The 20,540-nt window shown below is 37.5% G+C and overlaps 1 protein-coding gene across 1 annotated transcript in view; it reads right to left on the bottom strand.

Annotated features, from left to right (window-relative positions):
• DECR1 (2,4-dienoyl-CoA reductase 1) overlaps positions 1 to 20,540 on the bottom strand; it is a 45,129-nt gene that overhangs the window by 1,650 nt on the left and 22,939 nt on the right. The window contains exons 6-8 of the mRNA XM_008001045.3: positions 13,516 to 13,615; positions 7,697 to 7,769; positions 5,497 to 5,643 (exon numbers count right to left, since the gene is read on the bottom strand). Coding sequence (XP_007999236.3) covers positions 5,497 to 5,643; positions 7,697 to 7,769; positions 13,516 to 13,615 — 320 coding nt within the window. The remainder of the gene's footprint in view (positions 1 to 5,496; positions 5,644 to 7,696; positions 7,770 to 13,515; positions 13,616 to 20,540) is intronic.

Below are 20,540 nucleotides of genomic sequence, written 5' to 3'. Positions count from 1 at the left end.
ATTGCCATTCTAACTGGTGTGAGATGGTATCTCATTGTAGTTTTGATTTGCATTTCTCTGATGCCCAGTGATGATGAGCATTTTTTTCATGTGTCTGTTGGCTGCATAAATATCTTCTTTTGAGAGGTGTCTGTTCATATCCTTCACCCACTTTTTGATGGGATGGATTTTTTCTTGTAAATTTCTTTAAGTTCTTAGTAGATTTTGGATATTAGCCCTTTGTCAGATGGGTAGATTGTAAAAATTTTCTCCCATTCCGTAGGTTGCCCGTTCACTCTGATGGTAGTTTCTTTTGCTGTGCAGAAGCTCTTTAGTTTAATAAGATCCCATTTGTCTATTTTGGCTTTTGTTGCCATTGCTTTTGGTGTTTTAGTCATGAAGTCCTTGCCCATGCCTATGTCCTGAATGGTATTGCCTAGGTTTTCTTCTAGGGTTTTTATGGTTTCAGGTCTAACATTTAAGTCTTTAATCCATCTTGAATTAATTTTCGCATAAGATGGAAGGGACCCAGTTTCAGCTTTCTACATATGGCTAGCCAGTTTTCCCAACACCATTTAATAAATAGGGAATCCTTTCCCCATTTCTTGTTTTTTTGTCAGGTTTGTCAAAAATCAGATGGTAGTAGATGTGAGGTATTATTTCCGAAGGCTCTGTTTTGGTACCAGTACCATGCTGTTTTGGTTACCATAGCTTTGTAGTATAGTTTGAAGTCAGGTAGCATGATGCCTCCAGCTTTGTTCTTTTGACTTAGGATTGTCTTGGCAATGTGGGCTCTTTTTTGGTTGCATATGAAATTCAGTTTTTTCCAATTCTGTGAAGAAAGTCATTGGTAGCTTAAAGGGGATGGCACTGAATCTATAAATTACCTTGGGCAGTGTGGCCACTTTCATAACATTGATTCTTCCTATCCATGAGTATGGAATGTTCTTCCATTTGTTTGTGTCCTCTTTTATTTCATTGAGCAGTGGTTTGTAGTTCTCCTTGAAGAGGTCCTTCACATCCCTTATAAGTTAGATTTCTAGGTATTTTATTCTCTTTGAAGCAATGGTAAATGGGAGTTCACTCATGATTTGACTCTCTGTTTGTCTGTTATTGGTGTATAGGAATGCTTGTGATTTTTTCACATTGATTTTGTATCCTGAGACTTTGCTGAAGTTGCTTATCAGCTTAAGGAGATTTTGGGCTGAGATGATGGGGTTTTCAAAATATATAATCATGTCATCTGCAAACAGGGACAATTTGACTTCCTCTTTTCCTAACTGAATACCTTTTATTTCTTTCAACTGCCTGACTGCCCTGGCCAGACTTCCAACACTATGTTGAATAGGAGTGGTGAGAGAGGGCATCCCTGTCTTGTGCCAGTTTTCAAAGGGAATGCTTCCAGTTTATGCCCATTCAGTATGATATTGGCTGTGGGTTTATCACAAATAGTTCTTATTATTTTGAGATATGTCACATCAATACCTAGTTTATTGAGAGTTTTTAGCATGAAGGGCTGTTGAATTTTGTCGAAGGCATTTTCTGCATCTATTAAGATATTCATGTGGTTTTGTCTTTGGTTTTGTTTATATGATGCATTATGTTTATTGATTTGCATATGCTGAACCAGCCTTGCATCCCAGGGATGAAGTCAACTTGATCATGGTGGATAAGCTTTTTGATGTGCTGCTGAATTCAGTTTGCCAGTATTTTATTGAGGATTTTTGCATCAATGTTCATCAGGGATATTGGTCTAAAACTCTCTTTTTTTGTTGTGTCTCTGACAGGCTTTGGTATTAGGATGATGCTGGCCTCATAAAATGAATTAGGGAGGATTTCCTCTTTTTCTATTGATTGGGGTAGTTTCAGAAGGAATGGTACCAGCTCCTCTTTGTACCTCTGGTAGAATACAGCTGTGAATCTGTCTGGTCCTGGACATTTTTTGGTTGGTAGGCTATTCATTATTGCCTTCATTAAGGAGCATGTTATTGGTCTATTCAGGGATTCAACTTCTTCCTGGTTTAGTCTTGGGAGGGTGTATGTGTCCAGGAATTTATCCATTTCTTCTAGATTTTCTAGTTTATTTGTGTAGAGGTGTTTATAGTATTATCTGATGGGAGTTTGTATTTCTGTGATATTGGTGGTGATATCCCCTTTATCATTTTTTATTGTATCTATTTGATTCTTCTCTCTTTCCTTCTTTATTAGTCTTGATAGTGATCTATCAATTTTGTTGATGTTTTCAAAAAACCAGCTCCTGGATTCATTGATTTTTTGAAGGGTTGTTGGTGTCTCTATCGCCTTCAGTTCTGCTCTGATCTCAGTAATTTCTTGCCTTCTGCTGGCTTTTGAACGTGTTTGCTCTTGCTTCTCTAGTTCTTTTAATTGTGATGTTAGGGTGTCAATTTTAGATCTTTCCTGCTTTCTCTTGTGGGCATTTAGTGCTATAAATTTCCCTCTACACACTGCTTTAAATGTGTCCCAGAGAGTCTGGTATGTTGTGTCTTTTTTCTCATTGGCTTCAAAGAACATCTTTATTTCTGCTTTCATTTTGTTACGTACCCAGTAGTCATTCAGGAGCAGATTGTTCAGTTTCCTTGTAGTTGAGCGGTTTTGAGTGAGTTTCTTAATCCTGAGTTCTAGTCTGACTGCACTGTGGTCTGAGAGACAGTTTGTTATAATTTCTGTTCTTTTACATTTGCTGAGGAGTGCTATACTTCCAACTATGTGGTCAATTTTGGAATAAGTGCGATGTGGTGCTGAGAAGAATGTATATTCTGTTGATTTGGGGTGGGAGTTCTGTAGATGTCTATTAGGTCTGCTTGGTGCAGAGATGAGTTCAATTCCTGGGTATCCTTGTTAACTTTCTGTCTCGTTGATCTATCTAATGTTGACAGTGGGGTGTTAAAGTCTCCCATTATTATTGTATGGGAGTCTAAGTCTCTTTGTAGGTCTCTGAGAACTTGCTTTATGGATCTGGGTGCTCCTGCATTGGGTGCATATATATTTAGGATAATTAGCTCTTCTTGTTGAATTGGTCCCTTTACTGTTATGTAATGGCCTTCTTTGTCTCTTTTGATCTTTGTTGGTTTAAAGTCTGTTTTATCAGAGACTAGGATTGCAACCCCTGCTTTTTTTGTTGTTTACCATTTGCTTGGTAGATCTTCCTCCATCCCTTTATTTTAAGCCTATGTGTGTCTCTGCACATGAGATGGGTCTCCTGAATACAGCACACTGATGGGTCTTGACTCTTTATCCAATTTGCCAGTCTGTGTCTTTTAATTGGAGCATTTAGCCCATTCACAGTTAAGGTTAATATTGTTATGTGTGAACTTGATCCTGTCATTATGATGTTAGCTGGTTATTTTGCTCATTAGTTGATGCAGTTTCTTCCTAGCATCGATGGTCTTTACAATTTGGCATGTTTTTGCAGTGGCTGGTACCAGTTGTTCCTTTCCAAGTTTAATGCTTCCTTTAGGAGCTCTTGTAAGGCAGGCCTGGTAGTGACAAAATCTCTAAGCATTTGCTTGTCTGTAAAGGATTTCATTTCTCCTTCACTTATGAAACTTAGTTTAGCTGGATATGAAATTCTGAGTAGAAAATTCTTTTCTTTAAGAATGTTGAACATTGGCCCCCGCTCTCTTCTAGCTTGTAGTTTTTGCCGAGAGATCCGCTCTTAGTCTGATAGGCTTCCCTTTGTGGGTAACCCGACCTTTCTCTCTGGCTGCCCTTAAGATTTTTTCCTTCATTTCAACTTTGGTGAATCTGGCAATTATGTGTCTTGGAGTTGCTCTTCTCGAGGAGTATCTTTGTGGCATTCTCAGTATTTCCTGAATTTGAATGTTGGCCTGCCTTGGTAGGTTGGGGAAATTTTCCTGGGTCATATCCTGAAGAGTGTTTTCCAACTTGGTTCCATTCTCCCCGTCACTTTCAGGTACACCAATCAGATGTAGATTTGGTCTTTTCACAGAGTCCCATATTTCTTGGAGGCTTTGTTCATTTCGTTTTACTCTTTTTTCTCTAAACTTCTCTTCTCGCTTCATTTCATTCATTTGATCTTTAATCACTGATACCCTTTCTTCCACTTGATCAAATCAGCTACTGAAGCTTGTGCATGTGTCACGCAGTTCTCATGCCATGGTTTTCAGCTCTATCAGGTCATTTAAGGTCTTCTCTATGCTATTTATTCTAGCTTGCCATTTGTCTAATGTTTTTTCAAGGTTTTTAGCTTCTTTGCAATGGGTTTGAACATCTTCCTTTAGCTTGGAGAAGTTTGTTATTACTGATCATCTAATGCCTTCTTCTCTCAACTCGTCAAAGTCATTCTGCATCCAGCTTTGTTTCATTGCTGGCGAGGAGCTGCATTCCTTTGGAGGAGAAGAGCTGCTCTAATTTTTAGAATTTTCGCTTTTCTGCTCTTGTTTCTCCCCATCTTTGAGGTTTTGTCTACATTTGGTCTTTAATGATGGTAATACACAGATGGGGTTTTGGTGTGGATGTCCTTTCTGTTTGTTAGTTTTCCTTCTGTCAGGACCCTCAGCTGCAGGTCTGTTTTGCTGGAGTTTGCTGGAGTGTGCTGGAGGTCCACTCCAGATGCTGTTTGCCTGGGTATCACCAGCGGAGGCTACAGAACAGCAAATATTGCAGAACGGCAAATGTTGCTGCCCGATCGTTCCTCTGGAAGCTTCGTCTCAGAGCGGACCTGGCTTTATGAGGTTTCAGTTGGTCCCTATTGGGAGGTGTCTCCCAGTTAGGCTACTCAGGGGTCAGGGACCCACTTGCAGGGGCAGTCTGTCCGTTCTCAGATCTCAAACTCCGTGCTGGGAGAACCACTATTCTCTTGAAAGCTGTCAGACAGGGGCCTTTAAGTCTGCAGAAGTTTCTGCTGCCTTTTGTTCAGCTATGCCCTGCCCTCAGAGGTGGAGTCTACAGAGGCAGGCAGGCCTCTCTGAGCTTCGGTGGGCTCCACCCAGTTCAAGCTTCCGGGACACTTTGTTTACCTACACAAGCCTCAGCATTGGCAGATGCTCCTCCCCCAGTCTTGCTGTGGCCTTGCATTTCGATCTCAGACTGCTGTGCCAGCAGTGAGTGAGGTTCTGGGGGCATAGGACCGTCCAAGCCAGGTGCGGGATATAATCTCCTGGTGTGCCATTTGCTGAGACCATTGGAAAAGTGCAGTATTAGGGTGGGAGTGTTCCAGTTTTCCAGGTACCATCTGTCAGGGCTTCCCTTTGCTAGGAAAGGGAATTCCCTGACTCCTTGCGCTTCCCTTATACCTCTTTTCTTTCTAAATTACAGTCACAGGTATGTCTTTAGCAGTGTGAGAACGGACTAATACATCACCGAATAAATGTCATAGTTTAAACAATATATATAATATTTTTATATTATTTACAGCTAAATACATATTTTAAATCATATTTACATTTAGCATTGTCAGGATTGGTTCCAGAACAGACTTCCCTGCCCCAAACACACTCCTGAAAAAAAAAGTGAAGAGAAATAAACAATGCTTACTGCTCCATTAATCCAAGAAGCATAATCACTACAAAGGAAAGCAGCAAGATTTGCGAGTTCTTCTATAGTCCCCAGGCGACCACAGGGAATTCTGTCAATCATTTCTTTCTCAAATGTTCCAGTTGGGTCCAGACGGCTAAAGGCACCCTTAGAAATTAAGAAAACAATTGGGTTGTGTTGGGTTTTTCAATCAACTCCTTTCCTACTTAAGAAAAAAATGTGTATAAAATGGCATGCTACCATGCAGCTTAAAACCTCAGGCTTTGTAAGTAAAAAACAATTTCACCAAATTCTTCTTTAATAAAAAAATAGATCACTGGAAAATATAACCCTTTTAATCTTAGTTTCTTCTATGTAAAATGAGGATATCTATCTTAGCTACCTCACAAAACTGTTACAAGCACCAAATGAAAAAATGTATATAAAGGTACTCTGAAATATGTACAAGCTTAGGTGGTAAAGGCAGTGGTATTACTGGCTTTTCATTTAATAAACACAGAAAAGTGGCTCATAGGAAATATTTAAGAGGAAATTCCTTTTCTTTCATCCCAAAATATTACAAAAGGAAGAAAACAAGGATGTAGAAATTCAATTAGATTCTAGACAGAGAAAAACTATAACTAAATTTGCCAAACAATTTGCTTTCTGTCAGTGATGTGAAGGAACAAACCAAGATGAATTATGGATGCGCACTGATTAACAAAAACAACTGGATTTTTCTGTACTAGTGCCTTGAAGTTTAGGTGACAGTTTTCCTCAATAACATGGCCATAAGACAGAGCAAACACTCAGAGGACTTCATGAGAGACCTCCAGTTCTTCCCAGGAGGGTATAAAGCCCAGAGACAAGGGGTAGCAACTGGTCCCAATCCTGGTTCTAAAAAGTGCATGCTAGGGAGTTTCTACACTTCAGTTTTCTTTTAATCTCTTTAACAGTAAATAGTTATTATTTGGGTACAACTCCTATCTCAGTGGCTAGACTATAAGCTTAGTGGTAAGCACTTTCTTAGAGATATTTCTGTATCTTTCTCAGCACCCTTGTATACAGTGAACAGTCAATAAAGATAGGTTAAATAAATAAATAAAACGCAGGTGATTTTTCCCTAGATATTGGTATCCTGGAGAGAAGCATTTGTGTCTATAAGCCTCTTTTCAGATACGCTTAGGACAGGGCCACCCTGAATCATGTGTTTTAATGTTATGTTTTTAAGTTTCTTTCCACTAACTGTATTAGACTGTTTAGTATTGAATTGTCAGATAAATAAGATAGTCAATCAAGTTGCAATCAATCAGGAAGTTTTTATTTCTATTTCCCATCCTTTAAACTGCTAAATAAACTAATATGGACATTTCCAAGTTATTACTTAATACCCAGAGCTACCTATAACCCAAATATCCCTTAGTATTATTTTCCAATATGTTTACACAACTGAAACAAGTTACCAAATTTTGCCTGACCTTTCAACATTACATCTGGTTGGCATTATAAATACCTGCTTTAGGTAAAAACCAAGAGAAGTGTGAGGGTGAAGTTATTTTGGAATAATGAGAGAGCAGAGAAGCTGTGGACATTCTGAGCAACATCTGTGACAACATTAGAGATAATTACAAGTTGCAATGAGTATCTGCAAGGATTATTACTTACAGGTGAAATCCATGCTGTCAGAAGGATTCATAATCAGAGAGATGTGGGCGTTAGATGACATGCATAATTGACTGAGAGTGAAAGGGCACAAGCATGAGTCAAGGAAAATGCTACCTACCTATAGCAAGACAAAGACTGTATATTAAGTTACTGGAGCATCTCTCAAACTATAAATATAGTTACAATTCCTTGATTTTTTTTTAAAAAAGGATGTCAGACAATGTAAGAGCCTTTAAAATGTCGTGAAAGTTAACAAATACAGGACAATAACCACTGAAGCAAATCAGATAAAGTGCCAACACTGATGGCATAAAAGATCCCAAAAGATTAAGACACTGAAATTGACATTATGAAGAAATTGCATAGCTGCTATATTCCTGCCTGCCTCCTTATTTCTTATATTCGATAATGAATAAAAGCAAAGGCCTCTTCCCTAGAACCAGGGCTCTAAACCCAGGCATCTCTGGAAAGTTCTTTACACAACAACCAGAATATATCTATCAGTGTTTCATTATTTAATCATTCACAATGTGATAACAAGCAAAATACAACTTACTTTGGTTTTTATAGGCCCTGGTTGAATCACATTGAATCGCATTCCATATTTACCCCATTCAGCTGCAAGAGACCTAAAAATTAAAATCAACAACGTACATTCTGAGATATTATACCATATGTTAAAAACAGTAATAACTGAGACTCACTAGATGCTTACATGTCAGAGATTACAACCCCAAGAGGTAGGTACTATTATTGCTCCCTATATTACAGATAATGTAACTAAGGCACAGAGAGGTTAAATAATTTTCTCTATGTCAAATGGCCAATTTGTCAATCTGAAGAGGTCTAGCTTCAGTCTGTACCCTTAGTCACTCTACTGTACAACCTACCCTTTACATTTTCATGTCCTTAACCACTATGCTATACCACCTACCATTTGTAGTTTAGAATATGAAGTCCAATGTCAATATACATTTTTAGAGTAGGTATTCATTACTCACATAAAAACGTGAGTGCTTTATGCCCTTCCCTCACGTTTTCTGGAGTTGAGTCTTATAGTTACAAAGTTCATTATAACTTTACTCATAGCCCTGTACATTGGATTACAATGTCTATAACATCACAAGTGTTTTATTTGAGTAAAAGATTACATCGACTGAAAATATTAACCACATCCATGTCTAACTAGGCTGTAATATAATTGTTGAACTAAACTTGAAAGGAAATAGGAATCTAACAAAATCTTGCTTAATGTCCTGAAGCAAAATATAACACTAATAGCAAACAAAGAACTTCAAAGGAAGTTGTTTTAAAAGCTTACTTTACAGATAGCTCTTTTAAAATCTAAATTCATTTTAGGAATTTACATTCATACATATATTTGTGTGTATATATACTTAATGTAATTTCAAATAATGACAAGGTAGCTTAAAAGAATACATATAATGCAAATGAGGAAGACAAGATAATTTGAAAGAAGGAAAGAAAAAAAAGCAAGATAAAGAGAGAGAAAAGCCTGGATAACGAAATATAATGGAGCCAAGAATGAAGTTAATATCTAAATTTACTGAAGTGTGTGACATTCCATATAACTGCAACAGTCACATCACAAACTGGTATCTATTCATCCCATGACTCTATACAAAAAAGGTAAGCCTAATCAGTTACACAATCTACAGTACCCATAAAGAAAAAGCAAGCTAATTGCTCAGGAAAAGCACAATTGTTTCTAATATGAAAAATTGTTTAAGTCTTTCTAGACTTACAAAAAGAAAATTGTATAGTATAACAATCTCCTTAAGATACTGTATCCTTGCAATAGATAAAATAAGCTAAGTTCAAAGTTGACAAATGGGATCTAATTAAACCAAAGAGCTTCTGCACAGCAAAAGAAAGCATCATCAGAGTGAACAGGCAACCTACAGAATGGGAGAAAAGCTTTGCAATGTATCCATCTGATAAAGGGCTAATATCCAGAATCTACAAAGAACTTAAAGAACTTAAACAAATTAAACACAAGCAACCCCATCAAAAAGTGGCCAAAGGATATGAACAGACACTTCTCAAAAGAAGATATTTATGCAGCCAACAAACTATGAAAAAAAAAAGCTCATGATCACTGATCATTAGAGAAATGCAAATCAAAACCACAATGAGATACCATCTCACGCCAGTTAGAATGGCAATCATTAAAAAGTTAGGAAACAACAGATGCTGGAGGGGATGTTGAGAAATAGGAACACTTTTACACTGTTGGTGGGAGTGTAAATTAGTTCAGCCATTGAGGGAGAGAGTGTGGCGATTCCTCAAGGATCTAGAACCAGAAATACCATTTGACCCAGCAATCCCATTACTGGGTATATACCCAAAGGATTATAAATCATTCTATTATAAAGACACATGCACACATATGTTTATTGCAGCATTGTTCTTAATAGCAAAGACTTAGAACCAACCCCAATGCCCATCAATGATAGACTGGATAAAGAAAATGTGGCACATATACACCATGGAATACTATGCAGCCATAGTAAAGGATGAGTTCATATACTTTGCAGGGAAGTGGATGAAGCTGAAAACCATCATTCTGAGCAAACTATCGCAAGAACAGAAAACCAAACACCACAAGTTCTCATTCATAAGTGGGAGCTGAACAATGAGAACACATGGACACAGGGAGGGGAACATCACACACCGGGCCTGTCGAGGGTTGGGGAACTAGGAGAGGGATAGCATTAGAAGAAATACCTAATGTAAATGACGGGTTGATGGGTGCTGCAAACCACCATGGCACATGTATACCTATGTAACAAACCTGCACATTCTGCACATGTATCCCAGAATGTAAAGTATAATAATTTTAAAAATGGGCTAAGTTCTATGAAACTATCAGACATCCATTAATACAGTCTTACAGCATCACTTCAAAGGCCAATTCAGTAAAACCAGTTCTACAGAATAGGGTACATGTAATCTAAAGATAGCCTGTTAATCTGACTTAATCCATGAATGTATTTTAGAGAAATGGGTGGGCTGTATCTCTTTCAGACAGAACATACATAAAAATTGCTTCTCTGAGTGATGTTTTTGACAAACTTCATTGCCATAGCTACCCTGGGCATTTATTTATAGTGTATCTACTCTAAATTGCTTCATGTCTTAATAGAATTACTGTACTGAGCAGAGTCTATATTATCCTATGAAAAACTGAGCAACCTGTTAAGAAAATCTGCCTAGAGGAAAAGCTATCCTCTCTGTGCTCAGAGGTGTGTCAGATACATTTGTTCAATTGCTAGCATGATCTTTCAACTGTCATTAAGCTAGCTGATATACTGAAGAACTACTGTAATCTGATAATGAATCTACCTCATACAGTTAGCTCTGCATGTTAAGATGCTAAGAACAATATATTCAATATGTTAGCCATTATTATTGTTCATTCAACAAATGTTTATCATATACTTACCACATATCAATACTATAAATACTGCTTAGCCTCAAATAAAGTCAGTCCCTGCTCTCAAAAGAGCAGTCCCTCCCTCTCAAGAGAGGTGAGCTTGGTTATATAATGAATTAGTTACTAGGCTGGGAATTGTGTGATGTGAGCCACACCTGCTTAAAAGAAGAAGAACCTAAGTGGGAGTGACAGGGAAGGCTTCTTTGAAGAGGTAACATTTGAGCTGACAGGTGAAGAAGGATTAGGAGTTTGCTGCAAAAGGCAGGGGAAAGGAGGAGCTGACAGATTAAGGAGGTAGGACGGTGACATGGTTTGGCTCTGTGTCCCCACCCAAATCTCACCCTGAATTGTAATAATCCCCACATGTCAAGGGTGGGACCAGGTAGACAAAACTGAATCCTGAAGGCAGTTTTCCCCATGCTGTTCTCGCGATAGTGAGTTCTCACAAGATCTCACAGTTTTATAAGGGGCTTCCCCCTTCACATGGCACTCATTCTCTCTCTTGCTGCCCTGTGAAGAGGTGCCTTCCACCATGATTGTAAGTTTCCTGAGGCCTCCCTAGCCATGTGGAAGTGTGAGTCAATTAAAGCTCTTTTCTTTATAAATTACCCGGTCTCAGGTATTTCTTCGTAGCAGCGTGAGAACGGACTAATACAGATGGAGAAAGGAAGACAGCCAAGGCATATGGGTCAGTATGAGTAAAGGACAAGGGCCCAAACAACATGTAGAATTTGGGAACCTAAAATGCCTTATTTAGTATGACTGTGTACTATAAAGTATGAGAAGAAGGTTGATGGCAACTCAAGCTGTAAAGGAAGGCACATGTTTACTGAGCATCTATTATATGCAGGAACACAATAAAAGCAGCACCAAATCAGTTCTTAAAGGACATGAGATGAAAACCTGTAACAAGATTGAAGGGTTCTCACAAAACAAATATTGACATTGAACAAATGCTGCCAAAATAGTCAAGTTCTCATCCTTTATTTCCAACACCACATGACCTTAAAAATGGTAATTATCTCTATTCAGACTAAGATTCAGCTTGTGAATAAATATTTCTTTCTATCTCAAACTAATGTGTATTTACTGACTTAAATATTAAAAATGCTCTGGGACTACTAAAAGAAGAGTACCATAATTCAGCTGAATAAGCATGGAGCACCAGCTATGGACCAGAACCTTCTGGGTAATGAGGATGCAAACATATGGCCCTTTCTCTCACAGAACTCACGCTGAAGTGGGGAAGTCAGATTGCTTAATGTTAACGGAGAAACCCCATCTCTACTAAAAGTACAAAATTAGCCAGGTGTGGTGGCATATGCCTGTAATCCCAGCTATTTGGAAGGCTGAAGCAGGAAAATCACTTGAACTCAGGAGGTACAGGTTGTGGTGAGCCAAGATCGCACCATTGCACTCCAGCTGGCCATGCCCTGCTCTCTGCCTCTGCTATATTGGTATATTACCTTCATTTTAGAATCTACTTATTAGTGTTTGTCCTCTCACTAGATTGGATTAAACAAAGTTTTAAGGCAGAGAGGAGGAAATGATTACAGAGAAAACATCCCAAAGGAAGTAAGCAAAACATCACAGCAAAATTCCAACAACAATATAACTCAGGCATAGACATATGAAAGCTGTATGGTACGTTTAGGGAAACATGGAAGAGTTAATGGAAATTAAAGCATGGAAATAATAAATGGAATAGTAAAAAATTTAAACTCAGCTGACAATGAGGACTGTTCTATTTCCATCACTATCATATCCCTAGGATGAAGCACATATAAGGTATACAATAAATACTTATTGAATAAATAAATTAATTAACAATGGCCAGAGACAAGTCTGTTTAGAATGCCATAGTGAGTTCTGGCTTTTATTCCAAAGAGTGACAGGAAATGATCTAAGATTTTTAGCTGGGGAGTGTCGTGAGCAGACATACATGTTCTTAGAAAGATAATTCTGGTGAAAATGTGAATAAAAAATACAGGGGGAAGAGATTGGTAGCAAAGAAATATACCATGATTACAGCAAGCCAGACAAGCAATGAAATGATGAGAATCCCCATTTTAACAAAGACAATGGAGAACAAATTCAAAAAGCAATCATGGCTGGGTATGGTGGCTCATGCCTGTAATCCTAGCACTTTGGGAGGCAGAGGCCGGATGATTTCTTGAGGTCAGAAGTTCCAGACCAGTCTGGGCAACACAGTAAGACCTCATCTCTACAAAAAATTTTTAAAAATTAGCTAGGCACTGTGGCACCTCCCTGTAGTCCCAGCCACTTGGGAGGTTAGGGTGGGAGGATCGCTTGAGTCTGGGAGATTAAGGCCACAATAAGCTATGATTGCGCCACTGCAGTCCAGCTTGGGCAACAGAGTGAAGTCCTGTCTCAGAAAAAAAAAAAAAAAGCAGTTATACTCTGCTGAGAGAAGGCCACTGGACTTGGCAAGTGCTCATAGTCTGTGTTAGTCCCATTAACCTTAAACAGTATGTGAAATAAAAGAATAAAGATGTGCTTATGAGAGGTGTTAGGGATGGCACTGATAAAGATCTTTGGGAGAGCAAAAAAGCTATAGTCCTGTGGTGTCTAATACATAGCCACTAGCCATATACAACTACTAATTTTTAAAATTTAGTTTCTCAGTCATAGTGGGATATTCCAAGGGTTCAATATCTGCATGTGGCTATTGGACAGTGCATATTTACAGAACATTTCCATCACTGCAGAAAGTTCCAAAGGACAATGCTGCTATAGACAAATAAGACTTATCTGGGAGATAAAATGTGTGTCTCATGGTGAATCCAAGTCTTTGTTTTACTTTTCTCTGGATGGACACCAGAAAGCAAGAATTTAGTTCCCTGCGCCACCAAACTATTAGTTACATTCAGCAACAGGATTGACAAGGAAGTACTTACTTGCTCATGGCTTCCACACCTGCTTTGGCAGAAGCACTTGGTACTACAAAACCTGAACCAGTCTCAGCATAGATAGTGGTAATAGCAAGAAATGCTGCTCCTGAAATTTTAAAAGGATACAGTTGATTAGCAATATAGCTATATCACTTCACATAAGGAAAACATGATTTATAAAAATGGGATGTGATTAAAGAGGGTGTAAGAAAAACTGAAGTATTTTTTAAAACTTCACTCTAAATTAATGAGAGAATAAGAAAATTGATATGTCTTGCTACTAATCTTGTGATTTAGGATGGCCCAGTCTGCACTTACTTGGAATGCATGCCTGGTGAGTCAATACAAAAGCCCAAATCTCAGAGGCATGCCCCTATTGCACCTTGTAAAATCAGCTGGTCAGAATTCCCATTAACTAAATACTACTTGAATAAGAATAAATCAGAATTAAAATTAAACTACCAGGGACTTCTGCCTCCAGCCATAATGAACTTACCCTTCTGCTATAAACATCAAGAAAACTGAGTAAGATATATGCTACAATTATATACAGATACTGCACAGCAGGCAGGGAAGGACTATGATCTCTGAGAGAAGGAAAATGAATAAGCCCTGAAATACTCTAGATTTCTGCCTAAAGGTACTATATAGATGGAAGGATGAGGAGGAGGAACCTAAGCAGAAAATGGCATTCACACTGAGTTAAGAAGATAGAGATCGGTTTGGGGAGCCTGAGGAAACTAAGGTTTCTAAGAGTTCCTCCAAGGAGGAAAGTAGGCAGAGATATTAATAGAACTCCATAAAGCTGCATGGAATCTCAATGAGTCTTTAGATAAATAATAAGCTATACATGTTTAGTGTGAGATTCCATGAGGCCAAGCAGAGAACAACTATCAGGAAGCTGTAAGTGATGCAATTCCCAGAGCTTGCATAGGGCTGGGAGACATGTGAGTTCTAAGCAGCTTCACTGAACATTCAGGGCTTTCAGTAGAGAGCTCAGGAAAAAAAAACATGACTTAGTAGGAGGGTTAAATTAGCCCCAAAGTAAAGACTACTATATACTTGCTGAAATAAAGCTTTAAAATGACCCTTAAAAATGATTACGCTGATGCACAAGTAATTTAAAAGCTTTCCAAAATAACAAAAAAATCACACACCTCAAAAAAAATTAAAATACACACAGACACAAATACACAACAACAACATAGCATTCACAGCATGCAATAAAAAATTACTGCACATAAAGACACAGAAACCTAACAAGGAGAAAAATAACTAATAGACAAAGAGTCCCAGAAATGACAGAGAAGACAGAAGTAGCAGACAAATAGCCTTTTAATGCTATTACAAATATTTTTAAAGATTTCACTGAAAATATTAATATGATGAGAAAAATGGAAAATACAAAATAGAAACCAATATGGCTTCTAAAGCAGAAAAATACAATATGTGAAATGAAAAACTGAACAAATAAGCTTAGCTGTAGAAGAAAAGACCCACGAATCTGAAGACACAGCAATATAAACTATCTAAAATGAAAGACAAATGGGAAAAAAAATCTGAGGAAAAACCCAGAATCTCACTGACCTGTGGAACAGTATCTAGCATTCTAACAAACATATAATTGGAGTCACAGAGGAAGGAAACGTACTTGAATAAGGACTTAAAAAATTCCAAATTTGGTAAAAACTGTAACTTACAGATGCAGAAAGCTAAATGAATCCCAAGCAGGATAAACAGAGGGAAAAAAATAAAGACATTGTCATAATCAATAACTGAAAACCAGTGATATATAGAATCTTAATAGCAGCCAAAGGTAAAAACAAACAATAAAAATACACAAACACAGATAAAAATTTTCATTGTCTTCTCATTTTTAAAAATAATATAAGTTAGAAGACAATGGAGCTACATTTTTAAGGTGCTGAAAGAAGCTTGTTAACTCTGAATTCCATATCCATCAAAAATACCCTTCAAAAATCAAGATGATATGAAAATGACATTATAGAGAAACTGAGATTGTCAAAAGGAAAGAAATAGTAAACATGCAGGTAAATATAAAATATTTTTTCTTGTTTTCTAAATTTCTTTTTAAAATAACTGACTGTATAAAAGCTATATTAAAAAGTGACACTGTACATAGAGTGGTCAATAGTATCTACGACACAGCAGGTTCTCAATAAATTAACTGAATGAGGCCAGGCACAGTGGCTCTCGCCTGTAATCCCAGCACTTTGGGAGACCAAGAGGAGCAGATCGCCTGAGGTCAGGAGTTTGAGACCAGTCTGGCTAAACATGGTGAAACCCTGCCTCTACTAAAAATATAAAAATTAGCCAGGTGTGGTAGGGCATGCCTGTAATTCCAGCTACTCAGGAGGCTGAGGCAGGAGAATCACTTGAAACCAGGAGGCAGAGGATGCAGTGAGCCAGGATGATGCCATTGCACTCCAGGCTGTGTGACAAGAGCGAGACTCATCTCAAAAAATAAATAAATAAATAAATAAATAAAAAAGGAAGGAAGGCTTAAAAGAGTAATCTTTAGGTCCTGAGAAATCAGTGATTTTTCTCTTCTTATTTATTCATAACACTGGATAAGACAATAATATTTGCAAGAGGATCAAAATAAGTTTACATCTTTTACATAACAGTAAATACTTTTAGAAATTTAAATTTGAAGGACTACAAGGAAAGTATTTTGAAGAATATTCAGATAAGTTTTTTCTCTGCTCCATATATTTAGTTTCTCTTTCTCTCAGCATTTTCCAGAGTAGAAAGAAAACTCAGCACATCCTGGGAAACACGGGGGTGGAGGAGGGGGCAGGAGTACCATTTTGAGGATAGGAAAAAATAAGAATGGTTATGTTAGTCATTCTGGTAACTCCTTTTATATATCAAACAGGCTTTCAGATCGCTGAAAATTACTTTGCTTCCAAAATCGTAGTCTGTGAAAGAGGAGGGATGTAGAACATTAGTGAGTTCCATTACAGTACACTGACAACAGATGCTAACTGCATCACTCTTATAGCAAAATTACAAAAAAAAAAAAAAAAACTGCTTTAAAAGTGACAAATACAAAGCAAATGCTCCAATGGAAAGTGCACTATCTTTCAACTAAGACTGAACAGATACATTTCTCCAAGCGTGGGAAAGGAGTTAAGCCATCCTAACACAATTTAGATGCTGAAATTAAAGTTATTTTACTATTCTCTTTATCCCTTTAGGTTTTATTTTCTCAGCCTAGAAAATTTGGGTAGCCCACCTCTTAGAATGAGATACTGTGGCTTTTAATTCTCCTGAGTGTAAAAGGGAGATAAAAGTTTGAAACTGCACTGTTCCAATAGCATTAATGCTGCAAGGTGAAACAATTAGTAGCTTCAGAAAAATGAACAGTGGTGCTAAAGTGCAAAGTAAAGAATTCCTAGATCCCCAGGGTTAGTCACATTTATTTTCCTTCTTGTACAGAGTCCCATTATTTCAATTACAGTAACTGCCCAAGGAAAAGCTTTATAAAAGGCAAGTTTCTAACAGCTCAGAGCATACAATAGAAATGAATTTATATTATTAATGAGGTTAAGAAAATAGAGAAGGGAAGCAATAAATGAAATAAATATGCTAGCCCATCCTTTGTTATTTTGAAATGGAAAAAATAGTAATAAAAGAACATCAAAAATCATATTATCTATCAAAAAAGCTATGATATGTGCAAGATTATGATTTAAAAGATTCAAAAGCTCTAAAATCTGGTTTCAGTACAAACTATGAAAACTGCAAGATTCACTAAACAATTTTAGTTCCAGTGACCAACAGAAGGGGAATAGTACAGACACCTGGGCTCAGAAATTGATTCCACTATTTACTAGCTGTATAGCTATGAGACTTTGGGGAAGTCGCATCCCTGCTCTGGACCCTAGATTTATCTCCTGTAAAACAGGAACATAAGGAGTGTCCAGCAAATGTCATTAGATTCTAAGAACTACTTGTTAATTTACTGCTGTTATTGATTCCACCTATTACTCTTCTGCTCTCATGCAAAAAGACTGCCATTTACTACCTGTGTATTAATAATTTGGCAAGTTGTGTTACAAAACATCACCAGAATGGAAGGTAACTGTATAAGCCAAGACTCCAACAGGCATCCCAGTCCCCTAGTTTCATGGACACATCTAAGACTTTGTTGAACCGCCGGTAGGTCAGGGCTGCTACACATGGTTGAGCAGTGAATAAGGGTGCCATTCTAAGGAAGCATGTTTTACATTACAGATATTACATGATTATTTACTTATTTCAAAATTTTCTGGTTGTTCTGAGGGTTTCCTTTCTAACAAGACAAGAAATATGTGTGGGCGGAATGACCCCACTTAAAGATCCCATGCCCTAATTCCTAAGAACTGAATTTCTTATTTTACATGGCAAAATAACTTTGAAGATGTTAAGAAAGATTACAGAATTTAAGAGAGGGACCTTTCTGGGATTATCCAAGTAACACAGTCTAATCACATAAACCCTTAAAAACAGATAACTTTCTCTGGCTGTAGTCAGAAAGATGAATTTTAAGGAGCAGGCAAGAGAGATGTGGTAGAAGGGAAAGTCAGTCCCCAAGCATGAGAAAGACATATTGTGGTATTACTGGCTCTGAGATGTACCAGTCCCTATGTAAGGATCAGAGAGAGGTCCCTAGGAGACAGGGTGGCCCTCAGCTGACAGCAACATATACACTTCAGTCCTACAACCACAAGAAACTTGATTCTTCCAATGACCTGAATGAGCCTGGATATAGAGTCTTTCTAGAGCCTCAAAGACGTGAGCTCTGCTGGGTGACTCCTTGATATTAGCCTATAAGATCTGAAGCGGAGAAACCAGGCAAGCAACTCTGTGCATTTACTTGTGAAAAACAGAATTATAAAATTATAAGTGTTTGACATATTAAGCTGTTAAGTTTGTGGTCATTTGTTGTAGCCACAGTGGGGGACTAGCATAGTGTATTATGTCAATTTTCCAGCAAACAGAAATAAAGTATCTTAAGAATTTTTTTTAATCCTTGTTTAACTTTACCTATCACCAAAGGATAAAGTCCACATTGCTTGGCCCCATCTCCTACCCCTTCAGGCATTACACGTCACATATAAGCAACACTGAACTCCTTGTATGCCTAAATACACAACTGAGCTGTTGTTGCAGTTCTAACTCTTCTACTATTATTGCTGGCAATTAATCTTACTGACAATCATGGTAAGAAGACAAACTTCTCTGTCTTTTTGATGGGAGCACAGAGGATACCTGTCTCCCAGCCATTTTTCAATGAGAGCCCATATGAAAATCTAAAAATCTTTAATTCTCTAAAAGCTACTCAAAATAGGACTATAACATTTAAAAACTAGAATAACCTTATATTAATAATATTATCTACTAAGGAAACACTTTTCTCATTTAAACATTTAATATAAATACATCCCTCATGTAGGCTGTTATTTTTAAGTTTAATTATAATAAGTGATATCAGGGCTCTGGTTTTTCTAACCAATTTTAATTACGAGTCAAAACCTAAGTTTCAGATAGTTGATGGTCCCTTTGTAAAAGATGTAAAAATACACCCACTTTGGAGGAAACTTAACATTTTCTTTCATAACTAACATTTACTGAGTACTAGTCTGGCCCAGGAACTATTCTTAACATTTTACAGACACTGGCTCATATAATCATTAGAGCAATCCTAGGAGAAAGGCTTTATTATTAACATTATTTTACAGAAAAGACAGGCACAGCAAGCTGATCTGTCCAAGTTGATAGGACTAACAAGTATTAACCAGGATTGGAACTAGGCAGTTAGGCTCTAGAGGCTGCACTCTTAACCACTATGTAACTACTACTGCCTTGCCAAGACATTTCTAATTACTACTTAGAAAGAAAAAAAATTCCTTTTCAAAATTCCCAAATCACTTTACCTTTACCTTATCTTCAAAAAACACCAAAATAAGGTACACAGTTGCTCTAAGAAATTTTAACAGATGAGGTTGAACTCTCCCATCAAACGAGATGACTCTACAAAGTGATTTTAAAAGGATACTAATACCGCCTTAATAAATTTCAACAGATAACTAAAAATGTGTTTTAAAATATTCTTTAGATGCACCCACTGTTCTAGAAAAAATATCTAGACACAATATAAAAAATGTACTCATGTGGTTCTTATATACATACGCTAAGCAACATACACCTTGCACTCACACTACTGACAAATAAGGAAAGCCTTCCACTATGCTCTACTCTTCCCACTTCTGAAACAAGGTGCATTTGCCAAATCATGAGTGAACTCCCATTCACAATTGCTTCAAAGAGAATAAAATACCTAGGAATCCAACTTACAAGGGATGTGAAGGACCTCTTCAAGGAGAATTACAAACCACTGCTCAAGGAAATAAAAGAGGACACAAACAAATGGAAGAACATTCCATGCTCATGGATAGGAAGAATCAATATTGTGAAAATGGTCATACTGCCCAAGGTAATTCATAGATTCAATGCCATCCCCATCAAGCTACCAATGACTTTCTTCACAAAATTGGAAAAAACTACTTTAAAGTTCACACGGAACCAAAAAAGAGCCCGCATTGCCAAGACAATCCTAAGTCAAAAGAAGAAAGCTGGAGGCATCACGCTACCTGACTTCAAACTATACTACAAGGCTATGGTAACCAAAACAGCATGGTACTAGTACCAAAACAGAGATACAGACCAATGGAACAGAACAGAGCCCTCAGAAATAACACCACACATCTACAACCATCCAATCTTTGACAACCCTGACAAAAACAAGCAATGGGGAAAGGATTCCCTATTTATTAAATGGTGCTGGGAAAACTGGCTAGCCATATGTAGAAAGTTGAAACTGGATCCCTTCCTTACAACTTATACGAAAATTAATTCAAGATGGATTAAAGACTTAAATGTCAGATCTAAAACCATAAAACCTCTAGAAGAAAACTTAGGCAATACCACTCAGGACATAGGCATGGGCAAGGACTTCATGTCTA

This window comes from Chlorocebus sabaeus, chromosome 8, assembly GCF_047675955.1.
Source record: "Chlorocebus sabaeus isolate Y175 chromosome 8, mChlSab1.0.hap1, whole genome shotgun sequence".
In the NCBI taxonomy this organism is placed as follows: domain Eukaryota; kingdom Metazoa; phylum Chordata; class Mammalia; order Primates; family Cercopithecidae; genus Chlorocebus; species Chlorocebus sabaeus.
Note: the sequence above shows the minus strand (reverse complement) of the source record. Positions and strands in the feature narration are given on the sequence as shown.